This window comes from Oryctolagus cuniculus, chromosome 7 (assembly GCF_051225735.1).
Source record: "Oryctolagus cuniculus isolate XC-2025 breed Fujian yellow rabbit chromosome 7, ASM5122573v1, whole genome shotgun sequence".
NCBI classification, from domain to species: Eukaryota; Metazoa; Chordata; class Mammalia; order Lagomorpha; family Leporidae; genus Oryctolagus; species Oryctolagus cuniculus.
In genome coordinates this window covers 42,911,678-42,939,124 of record NC_142873.1, presented here as the reverse complement: position 1 = coordinate 42,939,124, position 27,447 = coordinate 42,911,678, and the positions used below count along the sequence as shown (strand labels likewise).

At 59.3% G+C, this 27,447-nt stretch overlaps 1 protein-coding gene and 2 long non-coding RNA genes across 4 annotated transcripts; 1 reads left to right on the top strand and 2 right to left on the bottom strand.

Annotated features, from left to right (window-relative positions):
* Nucleotides 1–125: 125 nt before the first annotated feature.
* Nucleotides 126–12,663, top strand: RHBG (Rh family B glycoprotein). Its single transcript, NM_001082136.1, is given in 10 exon segments — nucleotides 126–378; nucleotides 6,376–6,562; nucleotides 7,043–7,193; nucleotides 7,323–7,470; nucleotides 9,265–9,431; nucleotides 9,685–9,822; nucleotides 9,951–10,084; nucleotides 11,259–11,380; nucleotides 12,152–12,225; nucleotides 12,386–12,663. Coding segments are annotated over 10 exon segments (1,377 nt in total). The 5' UTR covers nucleotides 126–191; the 3' UTR covers nucleotides 12,455–12,663.
* Nucleotides 12,664–12,877: 214 nt separating this feature from the next.
* LOC149125491 (uncharacterized) lies at nucleotides 12,878–16,642 on the bottom strand. Its single transcript, XR_016210568.1, has 2 exons — nucleotides 16,533–16,642; nucleotides 12,878–13,110 (listed from the first exon to the last, which is right to left on the bottom strand). It is a non-coding gene; the product is annotated as an uncharacterized LOC149125491 (long non-coding RNA).
* Nucleotides 16,643–19,483: 2,841 nt separating this feature from the next.
* On the bottom strand, nucleotides 19,484–25,167 carry LOC149125490 (uncharacterized). Of its 2 annotated transcripts, none has more exons than XR_016211423.1 (3): nucleotides 25,069–25,167; nucleotides 21,328–21,400; nucleotides 19,484–19,555 (listed from the first exon to the last, which is right to left on the bottom strand). It is a non-coding gene; the product is annotated as an uncharacterized LOC149125490 (long non-coding RNA). The 2 variants fall into 2 exon arrangements; XR_016211424.1 differs by lacking the exon at nucleotides 25,069–25,167 and adding an exon at nucleotides 21,563–21,644.
* Nucleotides 25,168–27,447: the final 2,280 nt, after the last annotated feature.

Below are 27,447 nucleotides of genomic sequence, written 5' to 3'. Positions count from 1 at the left end.
GCTGTCCCCTCTTCACGTTGGGTGCATCTTATAAGGAGCGGCTGAGGGCGCGGCCTCCAGTGGACCGGTACCCTGTGGGTGGGGCCCGTGGGCGGGGCCCCATGTGGGCGGGGCCTCTCGGGGCTAAACCTGCCGAGCCTGCCCCGGGAGTCAAGCCCCGCGGTGCGCGGCGCCAACACGAACCCGGTCCCATGGCGAAGTCTCCCCGCCGCGTCGCGGGCCGGCGACTGCTGCTGCCCCTGCTATGCCTGTTCTTCCAGGGCGCCACTGCCATTCTCTTTGCCATCTTTGTCCGCTACGACCAGCAAACCGACGCTGCCCTCTGGCATGGGGGCAACCACAGTAACGCGGACAATGAATTTTACTTTCGCTACCCAAGTGAGTGCGGGGGCGGGTGCGCGGGAGCAAAAATCTGGAGCTCCCTGGACTCTGTGGGGAGGGGGCACTTGGGTGCCCAGACCTGTCCGTGGCAGGGTGGGGGGTCCTGTTGCTCTGGGAGGAAGGGGAAGGTGCCCTGGATTTTAACACCCTTTCCGCAGGGTCCCAGGTACTGTGCTGAGGCTGGCACAGGCACGATCTCACTCAGCCTAGGAGGCAGAAAAAGTGGAGAAACTGAGTCCCATGGAGGTTGAGTGACTGGTTCAGGGTCACGCAGCCAGAAGTGGAGGAGCCAGGATTTTCACTTGGATCTAAGTGACAGCGTGAATGGCTCCCTTGCCCGCCCCCCCCCCCGCCCCCATGTGGGCAACTGAACTCTGCTGGGCTGTGCCGGAGCCTCTGCCTTTCCCAGCAGCGCTGTCCTGACCACAGGAAGAGAATCCCGCTGGGCAGGAGAGACAACAGGCGTTAGCAGGTGGACAAGGTGAAACCCTCATAGGTGGAGGCAGCAAGAACGGGTTTCAGGAGAGGCTAACCCTTTGATGGGGACAGATTGAGCCTCTCCCTCAAGCTGGGGGCCCTGCCTTGTGACTCGGGCCTTGGGGAGCTAGGAGTAGGAACACCAGACCTCCCAGACGTCATCACAAATGGGCAGGCATTTTCGAAGCCTCAGTTCTCCCCATCTGAGCAATGGGACAAAGGATGCCTCCGTTTGAAGGACACGCATCAAACAAAGCCTAGGGTGCAAGCGTCTCCCACAAAAACCCGCAGGCTATTATTACCCTACTTTCTTTTCTTTTTTTAAAAAATATTTATTTTATTTATTTGAAAGACAGAGTTACAGAGAGAAGTAGAGACAGAGAGAGAGAGGTCTTCCATCTGCTGGTTCACTCCCCAAATGGCCGCAACAGCCGGACCTGAGCTGAGCTGATCCGAAGCCAGGAGCCAGGAGCTTCTTCCAGATCTCCCATGTGGGTGCAGGGGCCCAAGGACTTGGGCCATCTTCTACTGCTTTCCCAGGCCACAGCAGAGAGCTGGATTGGAAGAGGAGCAGCCGGGACTAGAACCGGCGCCCATATGGGATGCGGGCGCTTCAGGCCAGGACTTTAACCCGCTGCCGGCCCCATTACCCTACTTTCTGTATGCAGAGCTGATGGCTCTCTGTCCCCACCTCACCCCCTCTAAGCCCCAGCAAGATGATGCTGACAATGCCGAGGACAGAGGGTGGGGAAGAGACTTGGACACAAAGCATCAAGATCCACAGCCATCTTTTTTTTTTTTTTTTAAAGATTTTATTTATTTATTTCAGAGGTAGAAAGAGAGAGAGAGAGGGAGACCTCCAGCTGCTGGTTCACTCCCCAAATGCTGCAATAGCTGGAGCTGGGCCGATCTGAAGCCAGGAGCCAGGAGCTTCTTCCAGGTCTCCCACGCAGGTGCAGGGGCCCAAGCACCTGGGCCATCCTCCACTGCTTTTCTAGGCCATAGCAGAGAGCTGGATCAGAAGAGGGACAGTCGGGACATGAACCGGTGTCTATGTGACATGCTGGCACTCAGGCAGAGGCTTAGCCTACTACGCCACAGTGCCGCCCCGATCAGCATCCATCTTGCGAGAAGAGGCTAGGATTCCTCCTATCCCCAGTGCTGGCTGCAAAAGATGAACCATGGAAGCTGGAATCAGAATGAGAGCCACAGAGGCAGGCATCTGGCCTAGCGGCTAAGACACTGCTTGTGACGCCCGCCTGCCATGTTGGAGCACCGAGGTTCCTGTCCTGATTTAGCTTCCTGCTGGTCCACACTGGGAGAGGCAGCGGCTGATGCTTGATTGTTTGGGGCCCTGCAGCCCATGTAGGTGACTTGGCTTGAGTTCCCAGCTCGTGGACCAGCAGGGGCAATGAACCAGTGAATACGAGATCTCTCTCTTTCTCTCTCTCTCCCTTTCCCATACATACATACACACATTTAAAAACAGAGGCGCAGAGCTGAAGTGGCAGGTGCTCAAGGACATCCATTTGCCCAGAGAGAGAAGGGGGCGGCCCAGTCCGGAGGTGGGGAGCAGTAAGCTGTCGTCCTGGGCTCTGACCTGGCTGCTTGCTCCTCCTGGGGTTTGACCTAGACCCTCAAAACTCCCCCTGGAGCTCAGACTGCACCCCACGACTGCAATCTGGGCTGCAAGGAGAGCCAGCTGTGGGGTTCCCTCCTTTTTTTTTTTTTTGCTGTTTCCATCCCTGTGGACTTTGCACCTGCCATGGGAGAAGGTCGGAGAAGAGGGAGGTGTGAGGTCCCTAGAGCCGGGGCTTTGATGAGCCGGGTCCTCACCTGTGCCTGTGCCCCGGGGACAGGGTCAGGGCCAGGGGGAGGCGTAGTCACTGCGCTTGATTCAGGAGATGAAAGCGAGCCCTGGCCCCTGGCCAGCGCCAAGAAGATGACAACAGCCCTCCCAGCCCGGCTGGTCCGTCTCGCTCAGCGGTGGAGCTAGAGCCAGCCATGGGCCCTGCCCAGGATCACACAGCTGCTTACGAATGGAGCCCGCCCAGCATGAGGGCTCTGATTCCCTGTGTGCAGCCTGCCCCTCACACTAAAAGCTTCCAACTCCTGCCCCTCTCACTAAAAGCCTCCAACTCCATGAGGCAAGTGACGGAAGTGAGAGCGAGAGGGAAAGAGCCAGGGCTGGGGGGGGAGTGGGGGGGTGGTCAGGATCAGGGGTGCTGGGAGGAGTGGGGGCGGGGGTGTGGCCATGACCTGAGGCTGTGACCTCTTCTAGGAGAGCCCGCCCCGTGGTCCTCCTGGGCAGGTCTGAGGAGTGGGGGCGTGAGAAGTGACCGCCCCACTCCTTGTCCCCTCCCCAGCTTTGTGAGACCCTTGAAGCCCCGGCTGTAACTGCTACCTTGTTCCCCAGTGTGGTCTTGTCAGCAGGAGCAGGAGGTGGCTCCAGAGGTCTTTTTTTTTTTTTTTTTTTTTTTTTTTTTTTTTTTTTTTGACAGGCAGAGTGGACAGTGAGAGAGAGAGACAGAGAGAAAGGTCTTCCTTTGCCGTTGGTTCACCCTCCAATGGCCGCCGCGGCCGGCGTGCTGCGGCCAGCACACCGCGCTGATCCGATGGCAGGAGCCAGGAGCCAGGTGCTTTTCCTGGTCTCCCATGGGGTGCAGGGCCCAAGCACTTGGGCCATCCTCCACTGCACTCCCGGGCCACAGCAGAGAGCTGGCCTGGAAGAGGGGCAACCGGGACAGAATCCGGCGCCCCGACCAGGACTAGAACCCGGTGTGCCGGCGCCGCAAGGCGGAGGATTAGCCTAGTGAGCAGCGGCGCCGGCCTTCCAGAGGTCTTTTACCTTTTTTTTTTTTTTTAAGATTTCTTTATTTGTTTGAAAGGCAGCATTACAGGGAGGCTGAGGTCTTCCATCTGCTGGTTCACTCCCCAAATGGCCACAACAGCTGGAGTTGGGCCGATCCAAAGCCAGGAGCCAGGAGCTTCTTCTGGGTCTCCCACTCTGGTGCAGAGGCCCAAGAACTTGGGCCATTTTCTACTGCTTTCCCAGGCTATAGCAGAGAGCTGGATCAGAAGTGGAGCAGCCAGGACTTGAACTGGCACCATATGGGATGCTGGCACTGCAGGTAGTGGCTTTACCTTCCAGGGCTTTTATCTTCTACTCAACTGAAAGTCAGGTTATTGATTGGGCTGGGTGGGCGGCAGGCTCATCCTGACCCCTTAAAGATCCCTTAAAGGGAAAGTTGAGAAGTCATTTTAGCCATGCCCCTGTCTCCAGCCTGAAGACCCCTACCCGGAGCCCAAGGAGAAGCCTCTCCAAGTGGAACATTCCCCAGGGAAGGGACTCTCGGGGTGCTGAGGCTCCAGCTGGAAGTCCAAGGGGCTGAATTTTTGTTCCAAACAAGCCTGGGACAGGAAACGTAAACACAACTGCCCTTTAAGACCAGTTCTGCAATGGCGCTGAGCCATGCAGCCCAGCCACACACACCCCCACCCCCCCCTCGTCTGAGACCTCGGGCACAGGGACAAACACTGGGACAAACAGGGCATCTTCTTCACTGTTCACAAAGGAAGTCGGGCAGCAAGGCCTGAGGGAACTTAGGCTGTGAGTTCTATGTGACACCTCGCACTCTCTGATGGGTTTTAAGATCTGGGCGACTTGGGAAGCAGGCAGCGTTGGGAACCCTCAGTGAAGCCAGTGGGACCTCCAGTTCTAGTGCACCTTCTGCCTGCAGACTGATTTCCTGTCTACCCCTAGACCCACACACACAAAAAGCATAAAGGTTTTTTTTTTCTCTCTCTCAAAGTTATTGATTGTAGTCTCAAGTTCAATGCTAATTTTCTGGTCTGTTGTTGCCTCTTCAGATAAAATAAAAAATGACCGTGGTTTTTTTCTTTATGATCTACCTCTTTTTTTTATTTTTTTAATCCAGAAGCTTTTATTGGGATTCCGCTCCTGGGCAAGGTTTCCCGGTCCCAACAGAGCAGGGGCCAGGAAGTCGAGCGTCAGAGATTGGGAGAGCTCCTTTTATAGATTCAGGGCGTGGGGGTTAAAGGTTGAGGCGGGTCTGATCCTCATTGGTTGATCTTTAGGCACCCGCAGGGACCTTGACAAGGACTTTTCTTCCCCGGAAGTACAGGTAGGGACTCTCCATTCCCGGAAGTACAGGAAGCCACCATCCCGACCTTTTGATGATAGGAAAGGGGGCGATGATAAGTCTCTCTGGCTACTTCCTGCTGACTGGGGACGTCGTCTACAGGGGTCCGCTGGGGGTATCTTGGGGCTCCGCAGGGACAGGCATGTATGGATGGAGAAGCATCTGGTTGACTGCAGGTTGCTGAAGGCCTTGGTTCATTCCATTATCACCTGCTGTAAACATGATCTACCTCTTTCTCCAAGAGACTTGAGGTCTCTTTTTACAGCAAAAACGTGCACAGAGGCCGGTGTTTGGTGTGGCGGTGACGATGTCACTTCGGATGTCCCCATCCCACATTAGAGTGTCTGGGTTTGAGTCCTGCTTCCTGCCAATGTGCACCTTGGGAGGCAGCAGGTGATGAATTAAATGAGTTTCTGCTGCCCACATGGGAGACCCAGATTGAGTTTGGGGCTCCTGGTGTCAGCCTGGCCTAGCCCTAGACACTGTGGGCATTTGGGGAGTAAACCAGCAAGTGGGAGATCTCTGTCTCTGTCTCTCTGCTTTTCAAATACATTTCACAAGAAAAGAAAAAAATTTTAAAGCTCATGGGAAATGGAACTAAAAGTTTATTAAAGTAGAAAAAAAAAGTTCTCATGTAAAAAAATGGAGAGAGAGGCTCTGAAGTATGATGAATGGAGGTTAGACATCAAGGACTTTCTGGGGCCAGTGCTGTGGTGTAGCAGGTAAAGCCGCTGCCTGCAGTGCCGGCATCCCATATAGGCGTCGGCTCGAGTCCCAGATGCTCCACTTCTGATCCAGCTCTCTGCTATGGCCTGGGAAAGCAGTAGAAGATGGCCCAAGTCCTTGGGCCCCTGCACCCACGTGGGTGACCTGGAAGAAGCTCCTGGCTCCTGGCTCCTCTCTCTCCCTCTCTCTCTCCCTCTCTGTAACTCTGCCTTTCAAATAAAAAAAAAAAAATCTTTATAAAAAAGAAGAAGGACTTTCTGGCAGAAAGAAAAGGTTGAAAAACAGCCTAAAGGGAGAGAGAAATTTGAGCAGGGAGTGCAGGGAGGAGCACAGGTTATCCCTTCAGGCAGTCCATGGCGGGAGAGGAGGGGCAGGCAAGGAGCACAGGGGTAGGGCAGAAGGCTCTGCTCCCTTGCTCTGACCCAAGACAGCAGCCCTGGTCTGGGCCCACTGCCCCACGCTGGCTGACTGCACAGGTGGCTGGGGCCTGGGGAGTTTTACAGGCTCAGCTGCACCTCAGAGCAGTCCCAGCTAGTGAGAGCTGGGGGCCCCCAGCAGGTTGGTTGATAGGTCACGGCTGGGCAGCTCCTGATGCCCCGCTCCCGCGCCGTGCCCCTGCCCACCGCAGGCTTCCAGGACGTGCACGCCATGGTCTTCGTGGGCTTCGGCTTCCTTATGGTCTTCCTGCAGCGCTACGGCTACAGCAGCCTGGGCTTCACCTTCCTCCTGGGCGCCTTTGCCCTGCAGTGGGCCACACTGGTCCAGGGCTTCCTCCACTCCTTCCACGGCGGCCACATCCATGTCGGCATGGAGAGGTGGGCAGCGGTGCCTCCCCACCGACCCCACCGCCACCACCAAGCCCATCTGGGAGGCCCCTACCCAAGGCGCCCAGCTCAAAGCCTGACCTGCTGACCCCATGTGTTTGGTCCGCCCGCTGATTTCTGTCCTCGCTGCCTGATTTCTGCTCGGGTCCTTGACCCACACACTCAGCCCCTATTACCAGTCGGGTAGCTGGATGGAAAAAGGTGGGGTTTGGAGGAGCTCTGGGCTCAAGTTCTGGCTCCTCCACGTGTTGTGGGTGGGGTCGGCCGGTCCGGAACCTCCTGGGCGAGGTTACTGGTGACCCTTTCTGCCTGCGGGCGATAGCTCGTGCTCCTTGCCTCTGCTCCCAGCCCCCCCACCCCCACCCCCCGCCCCAGCGCACCCTGCGTGGTGCTGCCCTGTGTCGTGCCGGGCAGGAACCCTGCAGCCACCTCTCTCCCCGGCCCTATGCTCCCCCTTCCGCCCAACCCCAGCCTGATCAACGCTGACTTCTGCGCTGGAGCCGTGCTCATCTCCTTCGGCGCCGTCCTGGGCAAGACCGGGCCTGCGCAGCTGCTTCTCATGGCTCTCCTGGAGGTGGCGCTGTTTGGCCTCAACGAGTTTGTGCTCCTGTCTCTCCTGGGGGTGAGAGCCGGGCCGGGATGGGCTGAGGGCCAGTGGAGGCCGGGTTCTGAGCCGGGGGAGCCCCAGGCCGGCCCAGGAAGGGACTGTCACCACCTCCCCCACCCCTGCCATCTCCGCCGTCCTCCCCAGGTGAGAGATGCGGGCGGCTCCATGACCATCCACACATTTGGTGCCTACTTCGGGCTGGTCCTCTCGCGGGTCCTCTACAGGCCCCACCTGGAGAAGAGCCAGCACCGCCAGGGCTCCGTCTACCATTCGGACCTCTTTGCCATGATCGGTGAGTCCCGCCGGGGTGGGGCGGTATGGGGGGTGGGGAGCAGGCATCTCCTGGTGAGGTCTGGTGCTGCCTGGTGTCCTCGCGATTCTCTTTGGGACTCTGCTCTGAGTCCAGGAATTGGCGCTCAATGTTCCCGAGTTTTCCGACCAGATTCTTAGAACTCATACCCTGTGGGGTCCTCACTGCCCTGGATCCATTGCCGGGGGCCTTTCCTAAGCTACCTCAGTCCCTGATTCAAACCTTCCAGAACAGGTGGGCGTGGCCTAGCACTGTGATGCCGGCTAACAGCCTGCAGCCCGCGTCCCGGTCCCCGGCTTCCATGCCTGGCTTGGGCCTCTAACTCCAGCTCTTGCTAATACTCATCCTGGACATGGCAGGTGATGGCTCCAGTAGCTGGCTCCCTGGGCTCCTGCCACCCGGGTGGGAGACCTGGACTGAGAGTGATGGGGTGGATGGGAGTGCTCCCCCTTTCTCTCCATCTCTCAAATAAATAATGAAAGATGTCCACGCTTCCAGGGCCCCCACACTAGGAACGGGACCCCTCAGCCTGGCACAGCAGCCTCTGCAGGTCTTGGCCGTCCTCCCCCCTCCCCAAGCCTCACCCTCCCTACTGCAGGCAAGGTTGGCTTTTCATAGTCATAGCCCTTGCATCTGGGCCTTCAAACAGATGACCTGTGCCGGCCCCTGGTGCTGTCGTGCTGCGAAGGACCCTGGATTTCCCAGGAGCCCCTGTACCCTCCAGGAGCAGTGGGGTCCCCGCACCCCGGGAGTCCCAGCACCACTACCTGTTCTTTCTCTGACCGGCCTCTGCGCGCCTCTCTGCCTTCACAAACAGAAGCCAGGAAAAGCAAACCTGGGTTATTTGGTCACAGAGGTGTGGACTAGGGACCACAGCTCCCGCTCTCGCATTAAGGAGAGAGGCAGGTTTTTGTATTCCTCACCACCTGTGGGTTTGTCCTGAAATGGAGCGGATGGAACTCTAGGGGAGCCGGCACCTGCTGCCCTCTGAGACACCCCCCCCCACGGCTGAAAACCCAAAGGCTGCCCTGCGAGTTCCGGGCGGCCCTGGAGAGCGACCTTCTCGGGTCTCCTCTGCCTCCCAGCTCCTGTTTTCAGCATGTGGGATGCGGGGACAAGAACGCGGGCCCTGGGAGGTGCATATGTTGGTGTGGATCTTCCTGCAGACTGCGGGGCTGCAGGGGGAAGCCACACCCTGTGGACAGCACAGTCCCTAGGCTTGTACCCTGCTGGCCCTGCAGGGCCCTGTAGGGCCCTCAGCCTTGCCCCTCCCCTTGTCCTGTGTGCTGGCCCCAAAACACGCAAGCCTGGTGTGTCCAGTGCTGCCCAAGCAGAAGGCCCTCCTGAGCACTGCCGTGGTTGGGGGGGCATAGAGGGTTGAGGGCATCTGAGTGGTTTTCCTGGCTGGTATGGGGAGGACCACCCCCCTGCCCCCGGCACAGGGCCTGACATGCAGTCACCTTTGTCCTTTGTCTTTTCCTGTCTGATACTTAAAGACCAAAAACCCAACTCAGCCCAGTGGTTTTCAATCAAGTGGTTTTCTTTCGTGCTGGTTCCCTCCACTGGCTGCCATGTGTTGAGCACTTAGGACCTGCTAGGCCTTGGGCTATGCATCACCTCATTTAACCCTCACTTTAGAGGTATCACCATCATCATCAACCCCACTTTACAGAGGGGAAACTGAGGCTGCAGGTGGTTTGCCTGCAGTTACACATGCCATACTGTAGGGGGAGCCACGTACTTCCCACGCTCTCTGCCTGCTTGCCCACCACTTAGGGACCATCTTCCTGTGGATATTCTGGCCCAGCTTCAACTCGGCGCTCACATCACGGGGGGACGGGCAGCCCCGGACGGCCCTCAACACCTACTACTCACTGACCGCCAGCACCCTCAGCACCTTTGCCTTGTCGGCCCTGGTCGGGAAGGATGGGCGGCTGGACATGGTACGGGAGGGGCGGGGAGCTCTGAGACCCTGCCAGGAAGTCTCCAGGGCAACCAGTAAGGGCACCAGCACAGGGGACTCCATCTGCTCTGGCAGGGGCTGGGGGTGGGGTGGTAGGCAGAGTGGGAGGAGACCATAGGACAATAGCAGGGTTGGTGGTTAGGTGGCGGGACTTCCAGCAGCTAGAGGTGAGTGTGAGTGTGAGGAGGATCTGGAAAAGCCCCCTGAGGTCATGTTCTTCCCTGCTCCTGCAGGTGCACGTCCAGAACGCAGCGCTGGCTGGAGGCGTTGTGGTGGGGACCGCCAGTGAAATGATGCTGACACCATTTGGTGCTCTGGCAGCTGGCTGCTTGGCTGGGGCCATCTCCACGCTGGGGTACAAGTTCTTCACGGTATACTTGCCTCTCGGGGCCCTAGGGTGAACGTGGAACCTTCAGTGCCTTTCCTGCTGCCTCTCCCATGGGCCCAGGGTCGGGAGGGAGTGGGAGACCCAACGCTGATTGTCCGTCTTGTCCTCCAGCCCATCCTTGAATCAAAACTCAAAATCCAAGACACTTGCGGTGTCCACAACCTCCATGGGATGCCAGGGGTCCTGGGGGCCCTCCTGGGGGCTCTCATGACGGGGCTGACCACCCATGAAGCTTATGGAGATGGGTGAGTTTCCCCCAATCCATCCTGCAGTCGTTTTTCTGAAGTGGCCTCCCTCACTCTCCTCCCCGGTGGGCCAACAACAACAAAAAAGTGGTGTCTGCCTCCATCCATCCACTCATCCATCCATCTGCCTACCACTCATCCACCTACCTACCCACTCATTCATCCATCTACCCATTCATCCATCTACCCATCTACCCACTCGCTCAACAACCCATCCATCCATCCACCTACTACTCATCTACCTACCTACCCACTCATCCATCCATCTACCCATTCATCCATCTACCCAGTCATCCATCCACCCACCACCCATCCATCCACTCATCTACCCACCACTCACCAACCCATCCATCTGCCCACCTACTCATCCTTCCATCTATCCATCCACTCATCCAACCATCCATCCACCCACCCACTCATCTATCCATCAATCTATCTGTCCATCTACCCACTTACTCATACATCCATCTACCCACCCCCTCATCCATCAATTCATCCATCTACCCACTCATCCATCCATCCACCCACTCATCCATCCATCCACCCATCCACTCATCCATCCATCCACCCATCCACTCATCCATCCATCAGTCCATCTGCCCATCTACCCACTTATTCATACATCCATCTACCCACCCCCTCATCCATCAGCCCATCCATCTACCCACTTATCCATCCACTCATCCACTCATCCATCCATTCATCCACCCACCTGCCCATCCATCCATCTTCTGGAGCCAAGGAAACTGGGGTGAAAAAGACCAACTCAGAGACTCCCTCTTGCTCCTCAGTCAAGTGCAGCGGGAGGTCAGTGAACAAATGATTTCAAGAGTGTTGAGTATTACTAAAGTGTCCGTGGAACAAAGCAGCTGTTAGGGTATCTATTTTTGCACACGAGGCTCAGAGGAAAGGCAGGTGAAAGTGGCCTTCGCACTGAATCTTGAAAGCTGTGTGGGTGCCTGCTGGCATAAAAGGGTGGGCGGCTGTAGCAGGCCATGGCCTGGGCTTGAGCAAAGGCCTGGAGCCGGGGCTCAGGCTCTCTTGAGGCCCTTTTGGCTGCTTCGTGTCCACAGTAGGGAGTGCCAGTGTGATGGTCAGCCCTGGCCCTCCACTCCTCCCCACCCTGTCTCACTCACAGCCCCCGACCCTGGCTCTCCACAATCTCTCCCTGCAGCCTTCAGAGTGTGTTCCCACTTATAGCTGACGGCCAGCGCAGCGCCACGTCTCAGGCCATATACCAGCTCTTCGGGCTGTCTGTCACGCTGCTGTTTGCCTCTGCAGGTGGGGTCCTTGGAGGTGAGTGACCTTGGCTGGGGCTGAGGGGCTAGGGAGCTCGAGGGAGGGGAGAAGAGGGAGGAAGGGCCACTGGGCTCTGTGCCCTTGGTACTGATTCATTTCCTGAGGTACTTACTGAGCACTTACTCTGTAGCAGGCGAGGGGCCGGGTTGTGGGTTCAGGTTGTGCGATGGTAACCTCCATCAGGTGCGGGTGGTGCCAGGGGAGCTGGGGCCCCCTGGGGGTCGTGTCTGGCCCGGTCTGGCTCCCCTGTGCTGCTCCCTCCACCCACTAGAGGGCAGCCCAACCGCAGGCTGAGGCCCAGAAGGGCGGGGCTGAGCCATCTGGGGCGCCGCAGTGAGCAAAGGGGGCCTGCCTGACTCACCGCGAGAGCAGAGCACGAAGCCTCCCACAGAGGCAGGCCGCCCACTGGCCCTGGGTCAGGCAGTCCTCCCTGATGTCTGGCCTTCGACCTGTGGCCTTCAAAATGCAACCTGACTCAGTGTCCCCATCCTCCCACTCTCAGCGAGGTGCAGCCCGGTCATTCACACAGCGTCTTATTGGATGAGCGCTTTCCACGCATGTCCTGTGTGGGAGGCCACAGGGAGCTGGGCAGCTGTGGTCCGTGACCCCCTGTGTGGAAGGCGGGCAGGGGCACCGTGTGCATGGGGCCTGGCACACAGTAGGCGTTCAGCAAGTGCAGCATGCCCTGCCGGAGCCAGGCTCCATGTTGATCTCACTCCCGTGGCTTGGGAGGCAGAGAAGCCACACCTGTCCTCCTGCCCACCCCAGGGCTCCTGCTGAAGCTGCCCTTCCTGGACGCGCCCCCTGACTCCCAGTGCTACGAGGACCAGATGTGCTGGGAGGTGAGACACCAGGGCCCTCGCGCCCTCCGCCCCTTCCTCCCCTGCCCCAGCCGCTGGGCTCCAATCTGCCTCCTTCCTCCCCTGCCTGCTCCTTCTCCGGGGCACACGCCCCTCCCCGGGAGCTGTGCCTTCACTCCCCCTCCCCCGTCCTGCCTTGTAGGTGCCTGGCGAGCATGGGTACGAGGCTCAGGAAGCTCTGAGGGTGGAGGAGCCAGACACTGAGGCCTAACCTGTCGCAGCCCTGCAAACACGCTCTTTGCCTCGAAGACCCTCGAAGACGTGAAGACGTGACCGGCCACTCCCGGGGAGCTCTTGTCTGGCTCCCTTGCCTCCTGGGGCAAGAAAGGAGTCAGAAGGGGCCTCCTGTCTAAAGACAGCATCTCCCCAGGGAGAGGGGCAGGGCTGCAGCAGGGAGTGCGGGGCAGGGGTTGGGGGGAGGGAGCCTCCCCACCTCCCCAGCCAGCCCTGCCCTGCCAGCCTGCAGGTGCAGGTAGAAGGGCCCAGCGGGAGACCCCACGCTATTGACCCACAGCGTCACTCAGTTGCAGTGGAGACCAAGGCCAGCCTGGCTCTCGGGGGATAAACACTGCCCTGGCCCTGGACTCTGTCTGCTGTGATGTGTACCCTGGGAACATGGGAAATTCCTCCTGTCTTCTTTTTATTTTTATTTATTTGAAAGTCAGAGTTACACAGAGAGAGGAGAGGCAGAGAGAGAGAGAGAGAGAGGTCTTCTGTCCGATGGTTCACTCCCCATTTAGCCGCAATGGCCGGAGCTGTGCCAATTCGAAACCAGGAGCCAGGAGCTTCTTCTGGGCCTCCCACGCGGGTGCAGGGGTCCAAGGACTTAGGCCATCTTCTACTGCTTTCCCAGGCCATAGCAGAGAGCTGGATCGGAAGAGGAGCATCCAGGACTAGAACCGGTGCCCATATGGGATGCCGGTGTTTCAGGCCAGGGCATTAACCCACTGTGCCACAGCACCAGCCCCTCCTCCTATCTTCTAACTCATGATGTGACGACCTCAGGATGGGCAAGGGACATTGTGATGATGAAATGCCACATCCCAGGCTCCAAGGGAAGCCCAGTGCCCAGCCTGGGGCTGCCCATCTGCAGGGACAGGGAGCGCGTCATCTCCCAGAATGCCCGGCTGTTTGTTAGGGGACAGCTGGGGCTGCGAGGCTGCCTCCTTGAAGCAGACAGTGGCCACGAGGACCCTCCCCGTGGGCTGCCTCAGCCCAGTAGGAAGAGGGGCCCAGGAGTTGCTTGCCACAAACCATCACCTAGGTGCCACTTCAGGTCGCTGCGGTCTGAAGACCCAGTAGGCTGGCTGTAGCAGAGGATGAGCCAGGCAGGTTCGACCTTAGCTGGCCTGAAATCATTTGACCAGCAGAGGGCGCTCCAGACCCAGCAGAGGAAGATGCAGCCAGCGGACCCCTCCTTGGTCCTCTCCGGGTCTCCTTGGTCTTCCTCCAGCCTGACCCCTCCTGCAGGCTGCAGCTCAGGTCCTCCTGCATTCACACCATGAGGCTTTTTGGAGATCTCCCCCTCCACCCCACCCCCCCACACTGCATGTCAGGTGGGTGCCGGGGGTTTCAGACCTCTCATCCAAGGGAGACATCCAGGGCATGGGTGCCTCCTTTCCTGCAATGAATGACCTAAACGCTGGCAGGAGCCGATATCCTGCCCCGAGGCAAAACCCTTCAGGTGCATGGAACCCTGGGACAAGGGCAAATGGCGCCTGCCTCGGGCTTCATCCTCACAGCAGCACAGCAGGGACTCAGCTTGGCTGGAGAAAGACCAAGCACCAGGGGAGAGAAGGACAAGACCCAGCAGAGTGGCTGTGGGACAGGTCCTCCAGGGAGCCGCCCAGCTCCCTCCACCCCACTGTGCTCCCTCCCCTAGCTCCCTTCCTCCCCTGCCTGCCTCGCCCACTGCTCCCTGTGCTGAGGCAGAAAGATGATGGCTGAGACTGCAAAAAGGTGGCCAGCCACTGGCATCCTCTGCTGGGAGGGAGTTTGGGAGAGCCCATCCCTCATTCTACCCCAGCCCAGGGCAGGTGCAGGTACCCCCAGCCGCTGGGCCCCACCCTCCAGCTGACATACAAAAGGAGGGAAAGGGGGTGAGACCCTCACTGCTGTGGCCCAATCTGAGCAGGGAGAGCTGAGTCTGTTCGTTTTCCAACCTGCCCCTCTCCTGCCACTGTTGCTCCCCCTACCCTTTTTTTTTTCTTTTGACAGGCAGAGTGGATAGCGAGAGAGAGAGAGAGAGACAGAGAGAAAGGTCTTCCTTTGCTGTTGGTTCACCCTCCAATGGCCGCCGCGGCCAGCGCGCTGCGGCCGGTGCACCGCGCTGATCCGATGGCAGGAGCCAGGAGCCAGGTGCTTTTCCTGGTCTCCCATGGGGTGCAGGGCCCAAGCACCTGGGCCATCCTCCACTGCACTCCCTGGCCACAGCAGAGAGCTGGCCTGGAAGAGGGGCAGCCGGGACAGAATCCGGCGCCCCAACCGGGACTAGAACCTGGTGTGCCGGCGCCACTAGGCGGAGGATTAGCCTCGTGAGCCACGGCGCCGGCCTCCCCCTACCCCTTTTTAGATTTATTTATTTACTTGAAAGGCAGAGTTAGAGGTAGAAGGAGAGAGAGAGAGAGAGAGAGAGAGAGAGAGAGAGGTCTTTCATCTGCTGGTTCACTCCCCAAATGGCCACAATGGCTGGAGCTGAGTTCATCAGGAGCTTGGAGCTTCTTCCAGGTCTCCAATGTGGGTGCAGGGGCCCGAGCACTTGGGCCATCTTCCGCTTTCCCAGGCACATTAATAGGGAGATTCATTGGAAGGGGAGCAGCCGGGACTTGAACTGGCACCCATATGGGATACCGGCATGGCAGGAGGTGGCTTTACCCGCTATGCCACAGCGCTGGCCTCTGCTGCTCCCTTCTTGCCTAGAACCAAGTCTTCTCCCTCCAGGGCCCTCAAAAGTGGACCTTGCTGGGGCACTACCCATTCCCATGCGGAGAGGTTCCCTGGAGAAGAGAAGGGACAGCTGAGCCCTCTGCCCAGCCAGTCTCCAAGGGACAAAAGCCTACAGATCCCAGGGTGGCCTGCTAACAGGTCCCTGAGACAGGAGGGACCCTATGGGGTGACCCTGTGTGCTGCAAGACCTAGAGGGCTGCAAGTTCCCTCACTCCCATGAGGCCTCAATCCCCTGCATCCTGGTCTCCTTGTTTGGGGGTGGGGGGACTCTGCCTGGAGCAGGGCGGGCTGCACTCTCCTAACCAGGCCCTCAGTGTTTTCTCCTCTCCCCCCTGTCCCCCTTCCTATAGTGGGAGGCACCTGGCAATCTGGGTCCTCTACGGATGGTTCTGCCTAGGGGGAGGGGGATGAGCCATTGCTTGTGGTCTGGGGATGGGCTGATCATCCCCTCACTGATTTCAGGCAGGGAACCAAAGGGCCAGAGAGACAGGTGCCCTCAGAGCCCCTGATGAACTACACCCAGCCACCTCCCCCTGCCGCTGGTCCCCCACGCGGTGGTCCATCCATTCAGGCTGGGTCAACAGGGTGACAATGAGCAGGTCGAGGAGGCGGCAGGGACAGGGGTCAAGGAGGCTCCCTCCTCACCCCTGCAGGACAATGAGGCCTCTGCCCCTCGGGGACAGCCCCTCTGATCACCGCCATTATTACTCTCAGCGCGCGACAATCGGACACTTGCCCGCTCGTGAACTCTGTCCAGCCCCAACGCCTGAGCTCCAGGACAATGATGGACGAGGACCCTGGGCCCCTGCTTGCTTCCAGGGCCCCACTGATGGGGGATTCAGGCCACACCAGGGTCAGGAGGGAAGCCGGAGCCAGCGCATGACAGGGAAGCTGGCCCTGCAGCCGCCACTCTGGCCTGGCACAAGTGTGCATGCGCCACAGCTTGGCTTCCTGCATAAGGACACGTGGACAGGAGGCCCTTGGGGCCCAATCGCGCTTCTGGCCAGGTGTGGCCAGAGTCCCCCTGCCGGCCTTGAGCCAGGAGCTGCCCCCTTGACCTCTGGAGGACCCAGGGCTGCAAAGCTCGCCCAGCCTGGGAAACACTGAGACCGGCACTATTGGGATTCACATCACGGCGCGCCGCGGCCCCCGCTCGGGGAGGAATTAGACACGGCGTGGGTGTCCCAAGTGCCGGGCGGTGGCCGGCCCGGGGCAGACAACCTCGCGTCCCCCCACCTCGCCCCGATATTCCTCGCCCACCACCGGGATCCCCCCCCAACCCGCCGCCTCCCAGCTCTGCGCGCCCCGTCGCCTTTGTCTGCGCCGCCCGCCGCCCAGCTCACCCAGGCCCGTGCGCCCGCCGCCGGCGCGGGAACAATGCGGCCCAATGTCTCCGGGCCGGCGGGCCGGCTATGCAAATGCCCAACGGCCTGTGAGAATCCCGTCCGCCGCCTGAAAGGGGCTGGCGGCCCGGCCTGGGGGGCGGGGAGCGGCCACTGCATAGGGATGAGCTGTCGTCGCGGAGCGCCGGGGACAGAGCGCCATTGTCTGTGCCGCCGTCGCCGCCTCACCGCTGGGGGAGTCCGCGGGCCCGGCAGGAAGGCAGAGGGCGACCGGAACCGGACCCAGGGAGGTGCCCACCTGTCTCCTCCGCACTTCCTCCTCCCCGAAAAGGACCTTGATTTAGGAGTCAGAAGTGATGGGCTACCCTCTTGAGGTTAATTAAAAAAAATTTTTTAAATATGTATTTATTCGAAAGGGAAAGCATGGAGGGGGGGAGATCATCTGTCTGCTGGTTTATTCTCCAAATGGCTGTACCCGCCAGGGCTGGAGGGGATAGCCAGGAGCCAGGAATTCCACTGGGGTCTCCCACATAGGTGGCCGGGGGTCCAAGCACTTGGCCCATCCTCCGTGGCTTTCCCAGGTGCATTAGCAGGGAGCTGCGTGGGAAGTGGAGCCACCGGGACACAAGCCAGGGTGTCTTGACCACTGAGCCATGATGCAACTCCACTCTCAGGGTGTAAGCCTGGCCCTTATTTGGTGCTCGCCCACCATGCCCACCTGTTCCCCCTGCATCCATGCTTCCACCTCATATTGACCCAAGGCACTGTGACAGGTGTCTCTGGGGCCAATTCTCTTCCAGAGCCCTGAAGGAAGTACTCATGCCCCTCCCCCCCCCCAAGGCAAAGCAAGTTACTAGGCAAGGGTGTCCTGAGGCCAGGGCTGCCTCCCGCCTCCCTCGGCCATCCACCACCAGTTAAGGAGCCCCACCTTTTCCGGGGAGAAAGGCCAGCCAGTGATGGGGAGACGTGAATGAGGCTGCCCCCATCTCAGCCCAGAAGCCCGTGTCCACCCAAGAGGCGGCAGTGGCCAAACCCCACAGAAAAATCCCTGCACAGCTGCTAGGGAGCTCCGTGCTGCCATTCTCCACTCCTGCCAGGAGCGGGGCCCTGCCTGGGGTGCTTTGATAGGCTGAGCACCAGGAAGTGGGCTCCAGACTGAGCAAGGCCCAGCACTGCACCCCTGAGAACCCTGTGCTGAGGGGTCCTTGGAGTGGTGCTGCAGCCAGGAGTCATAATGGCTTGGGGGCCGATTCAGCCAGAGCAACCCCCAAATGAGAACTGATCCAGGAAGCCAGGCCTTCAGGTGCAGTAAGGCGGGGAACAGCACAGAGAAGGAGGTGCTTGCAAGCCAGGCAGTCTTCCGGGAGTTGGGGGCCCCTGCGCTGGCCTCAGAGGCCTGTGCTTTCGTGATGTGGCCCAGCCTTCCCCAGAGATGAGACGCCTCCTGGCATCTGTGGGCATCCAGGTGTGGTGTGCAAGGCAAGCCCTTTCTGGGGCCTGGCCTCGGGTGTAGCACTGGGAGACCAGCATATCAGGTGAGGGTAGAGGCGGGGCCGGGGGCCAAGGCTGGCAGCTGAGGCATTTCCTGGCTGCAACCTTCCACCCTTCTGCAACGCCGCACTCAGCTACTCCCTTGTCCAGGTCTCGGGTCCAACCTGGAATCCCTCTGGAGTATTCTGACCTGGGACTGCGCAGCCTTGTGCAAACTCAGGGACCCAAAGGGACCCCACTTCTGAAAAAAGCTGCACCAGCATCCCATCCCTGTTCCGCCCGCCTGGATGGCAGAGTACCCTCTAAACACCTCACACACACACACACACACACACACACACGCAAGGGCACAGCCACGTTGCTTGCGACGATCACCCGATCACCCTTGCTCTGGGCCATCCCAGGAGACCGTTGACCAGATTCCCTGCCCTGAAGTCAGCCAACCCCCCCCCCCCAACCCCGTGCCTAAATTTCCAGGGCTCTCTGGGCTGGTCCCGGGTCTCCAGGCAGGCGCAGCTTGGCTGGGAGGCTGGGAGAGGAAGTGGGGCTTTGTTGTGCCCAATCCTCTAGCTGAACCTTGCTATTTTCCACCCTGCTCTGCTTGGCAGGAGAGCGCTCAGCTGAGAAGCCGCCCCCCCACCCCGGCCGCCCCGGTGTCCCCTCCCTCCCAGCCCAACACCATCCATCTCCGTCTCCCCAGAGCGAGGAATGTGGCCGCAGGACACTGGGGGGCTTGTTCCCAATCCCCTTCTAGCTCATTTCACTCGGGCTTTTACAGACTCGCCTCCGTCCCACGGGCCGCTGTCTGCGTCCCCCTCCTCCTCGCCATTCCTCACGCTTCATTTTGTCCCAACACCATGGAGGAGGGGAGAAGGGTCAAGGAGCCCTGGTGCGGTGTGGGGGTGGGGTCCCCTTCTCCCCAGCCACCCAGGCTGGCCTCCGCTGCCCACCGAGCCAGCAACATCCCCGGGATCTGCATGAGCGCCCACTCTGCCAGCCATCCGCTCACCGCCCTTCCTGTCCACGCCCCACCAAGCCTCGATTATCGGCGGAATTAGCAGCGGGCTCCTTGTTGGCAGTTGCTAATTAAGACCATTAATAAATGCAGGTTATTAATGCGGTGGCAGGCGGCAGCTATGAGCATCTATCACCCGCACCCGCGGCCAGGTGCTGGGGCTGGGACGGCTGCTGCTTGCCGCCATCTTGGGCAGCGCCGGCCCTGTGCAGTGAGAGTCGGGGGATACGGAGGCCCGGAGAAGGGCCAGCCGAGCCCTCCAGAGAAATGGAGGGATGACCTGCACTGGAGGGAGCCCCAGAATTGGAAGCAGAGAGGCCAGGGTGCTTGTGTGGGAGAGGGACTGTGAACCCTCCGCCATCGTCCATTCTTGCGGCTGAGGATGAAGTCGACCAGGGCTCTAGGAGGGGCTGGGTGCGCTCTCCGGAGTCGCCCGCTGTCATAACCGCTGTCATAACCGGGGCGAGCAGTGAGTTTCTCCGCGGGAGGTGGACTCCGCCCCAGGGCTTAGAGGACCCTGTAATGAGGGGCGATGACGCATGTGACAGCGCCGTTTCCCGCGTGGTGACTGAGCACCTGTCCTGTGCTGTCAGCAACGAAACAGCCTCCCCCGCCCCCGCGTACGCATGGTCCCTGCTCACAGCGCGTGGCCGGGGAGCAGGCCACCTCCACTGGACTGCGCTGTGCGCCGTGTGACTCCGCGTCACTCACAGACACAGCCTTTCCTGCCTTCATTCCTCCCACCCCCTCCTCCTCCTCTTCCCCTCTTCTGCTCCCCTCCTTCCTTCCTGCCCTCTGCCCTCTGCCCTCTGCCGCTCTGGCTGCACAGTGGCATGGCTGGCAAGGGGCTCTCCCCAAGCTGCCTGGGCTGGGCGCTGTCCGGGGCGGAGCACCTGCTTGCCCTCAGCCAGGACTCAGGAGGTGGACGTGGCCTGTGCCCCTGTCCTCTGTCCACTTTCCCTCCATCTTCTCTCGTGCCCCGGGGAAGAGCTTGGGAGGGGCGCCCCCCTACACCTGCTTTCCCTCCCCTTCTTCTTCACCCAACTTCACTGTCCTGACTTTGCCGGCAGCTCTGGGAGGAAGGAGGCTCTAAGACTTTGCTCTCCCTGCAACCCGGGCAAAAAGAGAAAAAAAAAAATGTCCTGAAAACAAAACCCTCGCAACCTTAAAGTAGGGGAGATTGGTTGGAAGGTTTTTAATCCCTTAATCCCTCTCAGATGGGCCTTGAGAAGCTAATGATTTTCCTAATTATCCCCTCCCATTTTCCCATCGCTCTGTAAGCACTTTCGAGAGGAGTGAAATTCCGAGTGAGCGGCTGTGGGAAGAATGGCGGGCCCGCCTCCCCCTCCCCAGAGTGGGCCCAGAGTCCAGGCGCCTGGAGAGGTGGGGGAAGGGCCAGTGGCGCCCCAGCTGGGGGCTCCTGCTTCCCCCCGACACTGACACCCGTGTGCAAGGCAGGCCTGGGACAATGGGGCGGTCGGGGGCTGCCTGAGAGGGCCAGGTGTGGGGCTGGGGTCCCCTCCGTGTGAATGGGGCATTATCCTGCCTGGAGGATGGGAATGGAGGGTCTCTTTGTGCCCCCTCGGCCCCCAAAGGCCTCTCTGGGTGATAATCACCCTGGGAGCGAGGTGGAGGTGGTAATGAGGGCCTTTACAGGGACCCCAGCCTGCAAGAACAGTTGGCCATTCAGATCTCCAGCAGCCTGGGATGCCCATCCAGGCCAGCAAACATGGCCGGGCTCTGGGCTCTGATCCTCCCCACGGTGCCTGCTGGATGGAGCGCAGGGGTAGCCTTCTCTGGAGGCCACCCCAAACCTGCTTCCCAACCCTGGGGATAGCCTGCGACCCTCGTCTCCCCTCCACTGGACATGGAGTTCCTCTGGGGCCAGACTTGCCCTGCACCTGACATTGACCCTTGACCTGGCCATGTTGCTCCATTTTATTATTTTTTTAAGATTCAAAAAACTCCATCCCACGTGGCCCCAGGTGCATAGCAGGGAGCTGGATTGGAAATGGAGCAGCTAGGACTTGAATTGGCGCCTATACGGGATGCTGGCGCCACAGCACCGCGTCTGTGTTGCTCTAGTTTAGTGAATCACTCTCAGGCATTCTCGTTCTACTCCTACAAACTCCCTATGGGTTAAGGGCACCAGCCCCATTTCACAGCCAACAAAACCCTTAAGAGACCCGTCCGGAAGTTACACAGACAGTCAGGGGTGGAGCTGGGAAGGCAGGCAGCCAGCCCAGGAGAGGCGTTTGCCCTGGCCTTGCCTCTACCTGAACTGCTCACCTCCTAGACGAACTACAGGGCTGCCTTCCGCTCCTCCGTGCAAGGAAACGTCTGGAATCCGCTCTGAAGTAACCTGGGAAGTGAGAGGAAGCAGGTGGGTGTGCCGCTGCCAGGAGATTGGCAGTTGTTGTAGCTAGACTGCAGAGGTGGGGCTTCCTTACACTCTTCTGCTTGTTTTGTAACTATTTAAAAATTTCTGCAAGAAGTTGAACAAAGCCTGCTTTTCCCCAAGCACCTTTTTGTAGATTGCAATCCACGGCCCCCAGCCCAGCCGCTCCTTCCCCTTTCGCATTTCGCTCCAGACTAAGTGGTCACCCTTTATTAGCACCTCTCCCAGCAGTCTCTGGCACAGGGTCAGAGGTCACGAGGTCAGAGGTGAGGGTTTGTGCTGGGACAGCAGAGGCCCTGGGAGGCGGTGAGTGAAGACTCCCGGCCCCCAGCGCCTATGCACTTGTGTTTCTGGCCTGCGGGGGCCTTCAGCACCTGGAGCCACAGCCCGGGGGTTCCTCACAGCGCCCCCAGCCTGGGCTAAGCCCCTAAGTGTCCCATTATGCACCATTCATTTCTCACTTTGTCCGGCCCGGCCACAGCCGCGAGTCCTTTTGTCAGTGGGGCCTGGGAGTGCGAGGGGCTATTACCACAAGGCGTCTTTATTCCCAGCCAGAGCAGTAATGAGGAGTCCCCTCCCTGGACTCGCACATTTTGCCGGGTCCCTCCCATTTAATAACTATAATAACAACCACCATCCACCAGCGCACACTTCGCGGCCACTTTCCATGCGAGCAGCCTCCCCGCGCTCTGGGAACCAGCTACTTGCCCGGATCCCCATTTTCCAGATGAGAAAGCTAAGACTGGGTGACCAGAGCTCAGCCGTACAGGCAGGAGAAGGGTCAGGCACGGCAGAACACACAGCAAATTAGCAACCGGGGCAGCGAGAGTCCCTCTGGCCTGGACAGAGGCCGGCCAGCAGCACAGCGCCTGGCCCTCCGGCTGAGGCTTCACTGGCAAAAGCAGAGAGACCAGTGGGAAGGGGAGGACCGGAAAGGCCCATGGAGGACACTGGTGGACTGTGGGCACAGTGGCCAGGCGAGGCTGGCTGGGAGGGAGGCAGGAGTTCAGTGACAGAAGGGAGAGGTAGAGAGAAGAGACTGACACGCCGCTGGCTCCTCCCAAATGAAGAGTCTTGGCAGTTGTCACAAACTCTGGTCTTTGGGGCTAAACACTGTCCCTCCTCACCCCTTTAATAATAACCATCGTTGTACAAGCAATACGTAATGTGGATATTAAATTCATTTCTTTTTGAAGATTTATTTATTTGAAAGTCAGAGTTACACAGAGAGAAGAGAGGCAGAGAGGGGGGGTCTTCTATCTGATGGTTCACCCCTCAATTGGCTACAAAGGCCGGAACTGCGCCTGTCCAAAGCCAGGAGCCAAGAGCTTCCTCTGGGTCTCTCACGTGGGTGCAGGGGCCCAAGGACTTGGGCCATCTTCTAATACTATCCCAGGCCATAGCAGAGGGCTAGATCAGAAGAGGAGCAGCTGGGACTAGAACCGGCGCCCATATGGGATGCAGACGCTTCAGGCCAGGGCTTTAACCCGCAGAGCCACAGCGCCAACCCCTAAATTCATTTCTGAATAAGTCATTTCCTTCACAAGGAACAAACTTTAAAGATTTACTTGAGAGGAAGCCTCCCTGCCCCTGAGCCCCTACCACTGATCCCCACCCTGCAGACAGCCGCGGTGGAGCGTGCGTGGTTCCAGAGCTACTAGGTCACAGGACATTTATAGAAGTAAAAACCAGGGGCCAGCGCTGTGGCATAGCGAGTAAAGCCACCGCCTGCAGTGCTGGCATCCCACATGGGTGCCAGTTCAAGTCCCGGCTGCTCCACTTCCTATCCAGCTCTCTGCTGTGGCCTGGGAAAGCAATAGAGGATGGCCCAAGTCCTTGGCCCCTGCGCCTGTGTGGGAGACCCGGAGGAAGCTCCAGGCTCCTGGCTTTGGATCAGTCCAGCTCTGTTGTGGCCATTTGGGAACTGAACCAGCAGGAAAACCTCTGTCTCTCTCTCTCTGTCTCTGCCTCTCTCTAATTCTACCTTTCAAATAAATATATATACATATTTTTTTAAAAATTAGAAAGTTTTCTGGCGCCATGGCTCACTAGGCTAATCCTCTGCCTGCAGCGCCAGCACCCTGGGTTCTAGTCCCCGTTGGGGTGCCGGATTCTGTTCCGGTTGCCCCTCTCCCAGGCCAGCTCTCTGCTGTGGCCAGGGAGTGCAGTGGAGGATGGCCCAAGTGCTTGGGTCCTGCACCCACATGGGAGACCAGGAGGAAGCACCTGGCTCCTGGCTTCAGATCAGTGCAACGCGTCAGCCGTGGTGGCCATTTGGGGGGTGAACCAATGGAAAAGGAAGACCTTTCTCTCTGTCTCTCTCTCTCACTCTCTAACTCTGCCTGTCAAAAAAAAAAAAAAAAAAAAAAAAAAAAAAAAAAGTAAATACCAGGGCAGCCATTTAGCACAGTGGGTTAAGCCACGGCTTGCAATGCCAGCATCCTATATAAGCCCTGGTTTGAGTCCTGGCTGCTCCACTTCCTATCCAGCTCCCTGCTAATGCACCTGGGAAAGCAGCAGAGGATGGCCCAAGTAGGTGGTCCTCTGCACCCACATGGGAGGCCCAGGTGGAGTTCCTGGTTCTTGGTTCCTGCCTGGCCATTGAGGTCATTTGGGAAGTGAACCAGAGAATGACAGATTCTCTCTTCTCTCTTTCTGTCTCTGTTTCTCCCTCTCTCTTCAACTCTGCCTTTCAAATAAAAATGAATCTTAAAAAAAAAGTCATTTGGAACATCCGTGTTGTGCATCAGCGTGCTTGGGTCCATGTCCTGGCTCCGCTTCTGCTCCCAGCTTCCTGCTACTGCGCACTGAGGGAGGCAATGGGATGGCTAAAGTGCCTGGGTCCCCACCACCCGTGGAGGAGACCCAGATCGAGTTTTCAGCTCCTAGCTTCTGCTAGGCTGAGCCGCAGCTGCTGCAGGCATTTGAGGAGTGAGTCAGCAGATGGAAGACTCTCTCTTTCAAATAAATGAAAATAAATTAAAAAAAAAATAACTAAGTACCCATCTTTGCCAGGTATTCATTTGTTTCAGCCAGGCTCCAGGGGGCCAGCGATGACTGGGTGACTCTCAACTCTCAGGGGAGCCCAAGAGACGACAGGGAAGGGCGCCTCTTCCAGGAAGGCCCCCCGGTGGGAAAGGGGACCCCACAGGCACAGCTTAGTGTCCAGGTTCACCACGTGCCTATTGTGTGAGAGGTGAGGGGAGGCGCACACACTAGGGGGAGGCTACACACCTTTGACCCCCAGCCTGAGGTCTCTCAGAGTCTAGGGACCATTCGGCCACCTGGCCCTTCCCAGGAATACGGGAGGGCATGCAAGGGGCCACCCCTGGGCAGCGGGACTGCTGGCGTCCACTTGGCTGAGTCCTAGGGACAGGGGTCTCCTCCTGGGTGCTAACGCTGTGGCTGTGAGGGTTAGATAAGGTTATAAAACGCTGGGTGCAATGCTTGGCACGGACTCCATTTGCAGAGCAAGCTGGCTGTTATGGTTATTAAACACACCCCTCTCTCCCTCGGACGGTGCCCTGTCTCAATGTCCCCCTCTGTGGGGACCTGAGCACCTCTTTGCTCCCTGCTGGCCACCACCATTCTTCTCCACGCTTCCCCCAACTCCAGTCCCCTTCAGCCTTCACCTGGGCTCCTCAGGGAGCACTCACGGGAGCACGGAAGCAGGGAGCTGGCATTCAAAGGCAAGAAAGAGACTTCCCCTCCTGGCCCCTCAACTCCGCCCCTTCTCACTCCCCCCCCACCAGGAAAACACCCCTACTCATTATGGAGCCCCAGCAGCCAGGCCCAGGCTAAAGCCCGGCTAAAGGCAGCAATTAGATCGTTAGCACCAGCCCCAACCCACCTGCTCGGAGCCCCACAAACACGTTTTAATTATAATCCCTTAATCTCCCTCAGACGGCGCGGCTGGCTCTAGGGCTTTTGCCCTGCACAGCCCCTTCCCCCCCATCTTCCCCCAATTAAGGGGTCTTCTCTGCAGAGAGGCCCCCTCCCAGATCAACGCCTCTCAGCCTGGGAGGAGCAAGACCCTGTGCTCGCCCTTCTTGTCTATGGGGAGTGGTCCAGGTGGCCATACTGGTCCACCTGGAAGTCCCTCCCTCGGTGGAGCTGTGATTGCTCCCACAGGCTGTGTGTGTCCAGGCCTCAGGGTGTCGGTGGGCTCCTTGGCCCCTGCGCCGGGCTGCCCCCACCCCACCCCCGCCTAGCCACTTGCCCTGGTTTCCCCATGTTCTCTGGGAAGCATCATTGCCAAACCCTTCCATGGTGACTCCTATTTTCCTACCAAGGCAGCGGGCCACCCTGTCTGGGCCAGCTGCTGCCGTGGCGTCTCCTTCCAAGGGCCCCCGTGGAGTGCATGTCCCCTGGAGGCAGCCCCGTCTTCCCCTCCAGCCACCCTCAGCAGAGCCGGGGCTTACCCTCCCACCCCTCTCGGGCCCATTCAGGACCCTGGCACCCTCAGCCACATAGGGGCTGGCAGAACCGTGGGTCGGCCTCTCTCCCTGGAGCTGGGAGCAGGGCAGAGGCAGGGGGAGGGACAAGATGACCCAGCATGTGGCCCTGTCTGAAGCTGAGGCTAGATGAAGCTCTTTCCTGGGAAAGTTCTGTCACTAATTGACTTGCAAATGCCTTGTTTGTCCCTAGATTCATAATTAGTGCTAAGGATTTCTAGGGCCCCATCTTGGAGGGCCTTTTTTTGGGGGGGTGGGGGGACAGCCTGTTCCTCTCCCCTGTCTGAGGTCGGCGGGACTGGGGGTGGGCAGAGCCGGGCACCGGTGCCCAGCTGCCGTCCAGCGTTCCCACGGCTCGGATGCCAGCGTGTGAAAGGCGAGGTGCGGGGGGCGCCTGCCATCCTGCAGCCGGGACCACGGCCAAAGCCCTGAGGCTCCAGGAAACAGGAGCGGGCTATGGCAGTGGGTGGGGGGCCGGCTGGCACCCCCAGGAAGGAGAGCCCAGCCGGTGCCGGGGGCTGGCATCGTCCAAGCCTCCGGCAAGATGAATGGGCCAACAAGGGGCCTCTCTTCCCCACGGCCTCCCCACAAAGGCCTTGGCTGCGCTGTTGGATGTGGGGAGCCGGGGGCACCGGAGGAAGAGCAGAGGCGATTCTCAAAGACACCGCCTGCCCCCGCCTCTGTGCTCCTAACGAGGGGCCGGGTTTGGACTGCCAGTTGATGCCGGGTGGGGTGCAACTTTCCCAGTAGCCTGGACCTTAGTTTCCCTGCTGCATTGTCCCAGACATCCTTCCCAGCCCTGATGTCCCCCTGCCTGGTTTCTGCCCCACCCCAGCTACCCCACAAGACACTCAGCAGAGACTCAGCCCTCCGCAGGGTGTATGGGCCCTGCCCTGTCAGGTCAGGAAGGGCTGCTCCAGTGCAGGGAGGAGTGGGAGGGCTCCAGACATGGCCGCCTGCCATGAGGCCGTGCCCCTTGCAGACAGTGGCCTGGGTGAGTCTCATGGGCGTCACCAGGTCTTGAGGGACTGGTGGAAGGCACTCTAGCTTGGGGCTAGGAAGCTAGGCTTAGCTGAGTTTCCTTTCCCGCCCTCCTCTCCAAGCTCCTGGTCAGTATGCCTGTGGTTTCCCCCAGTGGGTGAGTTCTTTCACTGGTCCATCCCAGCAGCCCCTATATCATCTCCGGTTTCTTTCCTAGAATGGGTCACTTTGCTTCCTGAAGTCTTCCGTTCCCTTGCAGGTTGTCCTTCTCCAGGTCTGGCCTCTTCCCAGGCTGCCCTGCAGCTGGAGCCCTCCAGCAAAGGGAGGGGGAGGTGGGTTCTATGGTAACCCTGAGAAGAGAATGCCCTCTCTCCTCATCTGCATACAGACGGGCTCATTTGCATACAGACAGCCTCATCTGCATGTGCTCTTTGGGACTCTGTGGGCACACACATTCCAAAGTGTCCCGCCTGGGCCCTCCCATCTCAGCCCCGGCATCCATGTTGAGGGAGGGGCCGTCCCTGCCCCTCAGGCCGCTGTCTGGGTCCCGGGTCTCTCAGTTTCCAAAGGCAGCCC